General features: G+C 45.8%; 1 protein-coding gene across 1 annotated transcript in view; it reads right to left on the bottom strand.

Moving 5' to 3' along the window:
- dbh (dopamine beta-hydroxylase (dopamine beta-monooxygenase)) overlaps positions 1–6,831 on the bottom strand; it is a 34,053-nt gene extending 27,222 nt beyond the window's left edge. Inside the window, exon 1 of the mRNA XM_056290457.1 lies at positions 6,613–6,831. Within this exon, the coding sequence (XP_056146432.1) occupies positions 6,613–6,831 (219 nt within the window). The remainder of the gene's footprint in view (positions 1–6,612) is intronic.
- Between the last annotated feature and the right edge of the window lie 232 nt (positions 6,832–7,063).

Below are 7,063 nucleotides of genomic sequence, written 5' to 3' on the forward strand. Positions count from 1 at the left end.
CGAACTGATCAAAACCTTGGCAATAAATCAGTTTTGGGGAACAATTAAGGTGCAAGACAAAAAAAATTGCAAAACTGGAAAAGGTCTGCACACGAAACAATGATTTTTGAGTGCGTGCATGCTTGGTTCCTCTTCTGAAAAACAAATGTAAGAGACAGCGATTAGATATACTCATAGGAGCGCACAAAGACAGATCCAGATCAGGGTCTCCACGCCTCCTAACGCAGCACCTGGGAGAGCAGATGAATAATTCCTCAGCCCTGAGGTTCTATACCATTAGCAGAAAGCAAACACTGTAGGGGTAGACAACAAGAACACGTAGCACAGCGGAAACACCGAAACCCCTATCTGGGACTCCCGGGTATGTACGTCATCAGGCTAATGCGCGTGCAAATACAAGACGGACTGCTCGTTATGTTTAAAAATAACCTTATTAACCAAAGGAGTTGAATCGAGTGCAACTGGACTTGGTATATATATATATCAAGTCCAGTTGCACTCGATTCAACTCCTTTGGATAACCGTGACCTGGATGAATGAGATCATTCACAGACAACCTTATTAACTTGCACATGCTAGAACTAAAAGTCTTCAGGTGGTTCAGAATGCTGCGGCTAGAATCCCTACACAGTCTAGGAAATTAGACCATATTACACCAGTTCTTCTCTCCCCTCCTTGGCTTCCTATCCATGTTAGACCAGAATACAAGGTGCTTCTGCTGACTTATATATTTGCCCCATCTTACCTGTCTGATCTCCTTAAACCCTACATGGCATCTCGAACACAGGGCTCCTGTGTGTACCCATAAAAAGGAGTCAGCTGGTGGCAGGGCCTTTTCCTATCGGGCCCTGTTCTTGTGGAATAACCTGTCTGCTGCCGTCAGACAACCAGAGTCTGCTGAGACCTTTAAATCCAAACTTAACACTCATCTTTTTGTCTTAGCTTACAATTAGTTGTCGTTAAGTTGAGCGCTTCACAGCCTGGACTGCATGGTGGGTCGGTTTCTGTCTCCATGAATTTACCAAGCACTCTTCTGCCCGCCAGATTGTAGAGTATAGATGATTGACTACCGCACACTGTTCTCTTCTCTCACATGTCTTTTCTCTCTCTCTGTGACTGATGTCTTCTCCTTTCTCTTCTTCTATGTGTGTGAATGGGGTGATGTGAGTCTCCCTTGCACGTGCAGTCTGTCCTCCTCCCAGGTCTCCATGGTGATGGTGGTCACCACCTGGACAGTGCTTGGCATCCTCCTCATCACATTTTCTTTTTATATATCTTATAAATCCATATAATTTTGTTATCCTGTTTTAATGTTATATCCTTCTCTCACTAAGATGTGTGAATAAGTTTATTTATTTATTTACATGGTGGTGCTGGTCGTGTGGCTCAGGTGCTGGGGTATTATTGCATCTGTTGGCATCTGGCAACTGCTAGGCATCCTCCTCATCATATTCTTCATATATTTTACAATTCCGTTATCCTCTTCCAGTGTTGTATTGTGTAAATTGTGTGAACACAACATCCACTGCACGTTGTCCATCTTGGGAGAGAGATCCCTCCTCTGTTGCTCTCCCTGAGGGAGCTTCCTAGTTTTTCTCCCTGTTAAAGGGGTTTTTAGGGAGTTGTTCTGTATCCGATGCGAGGGTCTAAGGACAGGATGTTGTGTTGCTGTAAAGCCCCCTGAGGCAAATGGGCTAGACAAATAAAATTGACTTGACTTGCTTCTATGCACTGTCTTGAAGATGTAACAGATATAACATGGATCAGAAATCAGGACCACTGGTCTTGAGTACTATACATTGTAACTTATGAGGGGTTATGTGGACCCGATAGCACACCTGCTGCGCATAGGTAAATTGAACCCCCCCCCCCAAAAATTGTTAGCGCCAGCCGCCACTGTTTCGCTGATTGTCATCTCGGCATTTTTTGACTTGTGAGTATAAACAGACGGGCAAGGGCGGAAACGGCGTCGGAGTCGGAGAGTGAAATTAGAAATGGAAATGAGGACACGAGAGGGTCTGAAAGTAAGAGGAGAAACAAGAATACATCAGAATTGTTCAAGCGGTTCTAGCCAGTCACTGAGAACAGAGGAGACGCGTCCCGGTGGGCTGATAGCCGTGACAGAAGAAGATGGGGTTTTCAAGGACCCACGTGATGTCGGAAAGTTTTCAGGGGGGGGGGGGAACTTTGAGACGTATGATCGATCAGGATAACCAGAAGCGGGATGGAGAGATCATTGAGCGTATCTCAAAGCGTCAGACGGATAGAGCCCTTCAGATCCAGGACCTCTTCGGAAGATTTAGAAGGTCTCCCTGAGTGGCTTGCTTCCCACTCAGATTAAAAGCAAAGAAGAAGGGAGTGATAAGTGGCGCGCCGCTGTCAGGGGAGGCGGAGTTATGTCGGGGTGTGAAATCGTGACACGGGGTCGGCACAGTGCCCCAAACGAATCAAGGAAGAGAAAGTGGATGGGGAGCGGAAGTGGGATTGTCATACGCTGAAGCTGCTCAGAGAATGGGAAGAAATGAAGAGATGGTGGAAGTGCAAAAGAAAGGGAATGGAGATGATCGGCATATCTGCGTGGACAAGAAAAGTTGTTCGGCATTCATTGCCATGGTCATAAACTGCGCTGCTGAAATAAGGACGAAGTCGAAAAGAATCAAGATGGCGCCGGCTGCTGCCGGGAGATATTTGAATGTCTGCTCAGGCTGGTCTGGGTTATAGAACGGGCAATGCCGTGAATGGGATCACTTTGTGTGTACAAGGTAAATAATTAGCACTGTGAAGTTCTTAGGTTTCAGTAGGTGGCGGTAATACAACATTTCAGTTGCCGATGGCCAATAAAAACCAACCAACCAACCAATCAACCAACTAGTCAAGCAAGCAAGCAACCAACCAACCAACGATCCAGTCAACCAGTCAACCAACCAACCAACCAACCAACCAACCAACCAACCAACCAACCAACCAACCAACCAACCAGCCAACCAGCCAGCCAGCCAGCCAACCAACCAACCAACCAACTAGTCGACCAACCATCCAGTCAACCAACCAACCAACCAACCAACCAACTAGTCGACCAACCATCCAGTCAACCAACCAACCAACCAACCAACCAACCAACCAACCAACCAACCAACCAACCAACCAACAAACCACCCAGTCAACCAACCAACCAACCAACCAACCAACCAACCAACCAACCAACCAACCAACCAACCAACAAACCACCCAGCCAACCAACCAACCAACCAACCAACCAACCAACTAGTCAACCAATCAACCATCCAGTCAACCAACCAGTCAACCAACCAGTCAACCAACCAGTCAACCAACCAGTCAACCAACCAGTCAACCAACCAACCAACCAACCAACCAACCAACCAACCAACCAACCAACTAGTCAACCAATCAACCATCCAGTCAACCAACCAACCAATCAACCAACCAACCAACCAGTCAACCAGTCAAAAAACCAACCAACCAACCAATCAACCATCCAGTCAACCTACCAACCAATCAATCAACCAACCAGTCAACCAACCAACCAACCAACCAACCAAAAACCAACCGACCAGACGGACTATAGTAATGTAAAATCCCACCCAAACGAATGAGGTGATCCATTTTGCTGTTGTGTTTGTCAGTTTGGCTTATGGCGCCTGGGCCTACCTTTGTTCCGGCTGTATTCATCAGATCTGTTTTGATGTCAGTGCTGCACCGGCATGTTTGGCACCTAGATGGTACTCCAGTGCTGTTGTGCTCCGGGGGAAAGACAGTTCAACATTGCAATATGTACATACAATTTTAGTTTTGTATGAAGTTCTGAAGTTTAAAGTTTTTTATACCAAAATGTAGGCTACTAGCACGCTAGCTAGCGGGTACCTTGTCATTCATCGTCCACTCTTAGAATGATTGCTCCCTGCTGCTGGAAACGTGAGAAGATTTCGGGGATTAGAAAAGGAAACGTGACGACTTTGAGTGTTTTTATTTTATTTTATTTTTTTTTAATTTTTTTTGGTGCACATTATGCTTTCAGATTGATTGCATGTGTTAATGCATGAACTTTGGCAACCCTAAATGAAAGTAGCCTGTTGAAATAAATCACATGGACATCAATGTAGCCTACGATCTAGCCAGTCATAGGCAACCACATGCCACGAGTATGCAGGTTTTCCATCCAACTCAGCATACACCTGGTGACTGCGCTGACTGATGGTGGTTGAAAGTGTATTGATCACCAAAATCACCTCGTGCATGTTGGGTTGGTTGGAAAGCCTGCACGCTCATGGCAATCCATGGCACATGCTCACCCATGCCTAATCTAATCTAGAGAAAATTAAAACACTTTCAACCCAACAAATGTTTGCTTATACTCAACGAAGGGTTGCCTTGAATAGGTCTAGTAAATTATAAAAAACAATATAAAAGAGGCTTTTTGAGGCACATTTTACGCAGGAAAAGAAACAATTTAAGGCCCGTTGCAACGTTCAGCATACGTCAATGTAACTCTGAAGTTATGAAAAGGGTACAAGTGAAAACTCAATTCTCATTTACAACTGAATTCTGCCCTCAAATCATTGCCCCATTACAGAAACAATGGCTCTACCTCATGAGAAGGAGCTTTCTCTGTGGAGCCGGTTTCTCTGTGGAGTCAACACCAAGCTCCCCATGCAGGTGAGGGAATCTTTTTGTGACAAAATGTTACCTTTTAATTGTTATTGTTTTGGATAATATCCTCTCAGAAACCAATGAAATTGAAAAAAAAAATAGAAACCGTTGCTACATGGATTTGCTGATTTCCCTGTTAGTTGACTGCTGAGCAAAATCTTTACTGATGCACAGGGAGTGATGTATTTTACATATTTATAGTCTTAGTAGTTTTCTAACGCGTGTGCTATACCGACGCTATCGAAATTGAAATCGATCACTTTGGTTTTGTTGGTTATACACAAATGATGAAATATAAGTCACAGTGTTTGGAGCCATGATCCGTGATTGTTTTCTTACATCACTCAATTAACATGTATTGGATTTTTGGGAATCGCCATCACATAAAGCAGCGTGCTGCTTCATCTACCCCCCATTGGGCAGAAATGACCTCATCCCTTCTGCCGGCAGCCATACCAATATACCAACCCCGGCTCTGCCAACTGACGGGAAGCTAAGCAGGTGTGGGCTTGGCTAGTACTTGGATGGAAGACCTCCAAGGAAAAACTGAGTTGCTGCCGAAAGTGGTGTTGGTGGGCCAGTAGGGGGCAGGCTTCCGTCTGGTCCTAATAAAAACAACAAAATATCAAAAATCCCAATGCAGCGACGGGGACACTGTGCTGTACGAGATGCCGTCCTTCGGATGAGATGCTAAACCGAGGTCCTGACTCACTGTGGTTATTAAAGATCTCATGGCACTTATCCCAAAGAGTAGGGGGGTGTCCTGGCAAAATCCCCAACCTGGCTCTCTCCATCTGGCCACCTAATCATCCCCCCATGTAACTGGCTCAATGAGTCCTCCCTCTTCACCTCAAGCTGATGTGTGGTGAGCGTTCTGGTGCAAAATGGCTGCCGTGCATCACCCAGGTGGGTGCTTCACATTGGTGGTGGTTGAAATTAGTTATCCCTTCAACGTGAAGTGCTTTGGGTGTCTAGATAAGTGCTCTATAAAAGTAATTATTATCATTATTATTATTATTATTATGCAGATTTAGCAGCCTTTGGGTGGGAACGCTGGACAGTGTTTCAGTACAATGCTCTTAATCTGAGGGAACCACTGATCCCGACCTCAAACAATCCATCCAAGGCTGGATTACAGACCAGGCATGCCGGGCGACTACCCTGGGGCCCTGGACCATGAGGGACCCTGGACCACGAGGGGCCCCAAAATGTCAGGGGTATTGGGTTTGCGTATATTAGGGATCCCCAATCATACCCTACAAGGGATGTTTGTGCCAACCCTGCGTCGCGATGCAGGGCCCAAGCTGGTCTCTATATACCAAACATTTATTTCCTGTTGGTAAGCTGCTGTAAGAGGGAAGGAGGCTTCGCAATGGGTTTGCGATGCTGTGAGCTGCCATTCTCATCTCTGCTTGTTTTGTGATTCAAAATTGTGTTGTACTTTGCAGTCGCCATCCGAATCCCATGCAGATTGGCATAGCATCGACTACCATGTTGGCTATTTGCATTAGTTTTATATTCAACAATGTTTAGTATTGTTTGCGTAGCCTATCTGACGGGGCGGGGGCGGGGGGCGAGCGATGGACGTGCGTGCCCCCGGGGCCCCCTGGTTGGTTAATCCGGCCATGACTCCATCACTTTGGTATTGGTAGTAGTAAATGGGACCACTTCTGGGCTCCTTAAATCGGTTAAAAAGCCACGTCTTTCTGCGGTGAGTCATCCCTGTTCAACAGCAGGTAGCACGCGTATCCGACTGTTTACTTAATTAGTCTCGGCAATATCACTCGGATGAGATCATAGTGCTTTACACTGTTCGTCAAGGTAAAAATGGATGTTACTGCAGTAACACGCTGATTTGTAATGTGTTACACCCGACTCTGCTTTGCAATAAGGCCATGATATCACACACCCAAGTTAACAAGACTCAGCTGCATACGACCCCACTTCCGGCACTGCGCCGAGGACTCTTCTGCAAACGTCTCCATGCCTGTTGTTCACACCGTCCAAAACCTCCGGGCCATTAAGGTCCTTTATTTTATGGAGCATGAACGGTGGTTGCTTCGGTCTCAAGACATGCAGTTTGGTGCCGTCTGCCATGTTGTCCTTTGTCCGCCGTTTCTGGGTCAGACGCCGGTAGCAGGAATCCTTAATTTCCCGGCGCATGCGCACAACCAAGGACTTGGATTCAGGTGCACACAAAGCAGAGTAATGCGAATAATTGATGGAGAAAAAAAAATCTGACTCTGTTAATTACGCTGGTGTCAATTTAGAGCTTTATTTGATTGAGACAGTTCAATTAAGGCTGTTAGGTGGCAGTGAAATGATGAAGTTTTTGCCTCGGCCTGACTAAAACTGAATTTTTAACTCGCCTGTAAACCCGCTGACTGTCACGACC

The sequence above is a fragment of the Lampris incognitus genome, chromosome 12 (assembly GCF_029633865.1).
Source record: "Lampris incognitus isolate fLamInc1 chromosome 12, fLamInc1.hap2, whole genome shotgun sequence".
In the NCBI taxonomy this organism is placed as follows: Eukaryota; Metazoa; Chordata; class Actinopteri; order Lampriformes; family Lampridae; genus Lampris; species Lampris incognitus.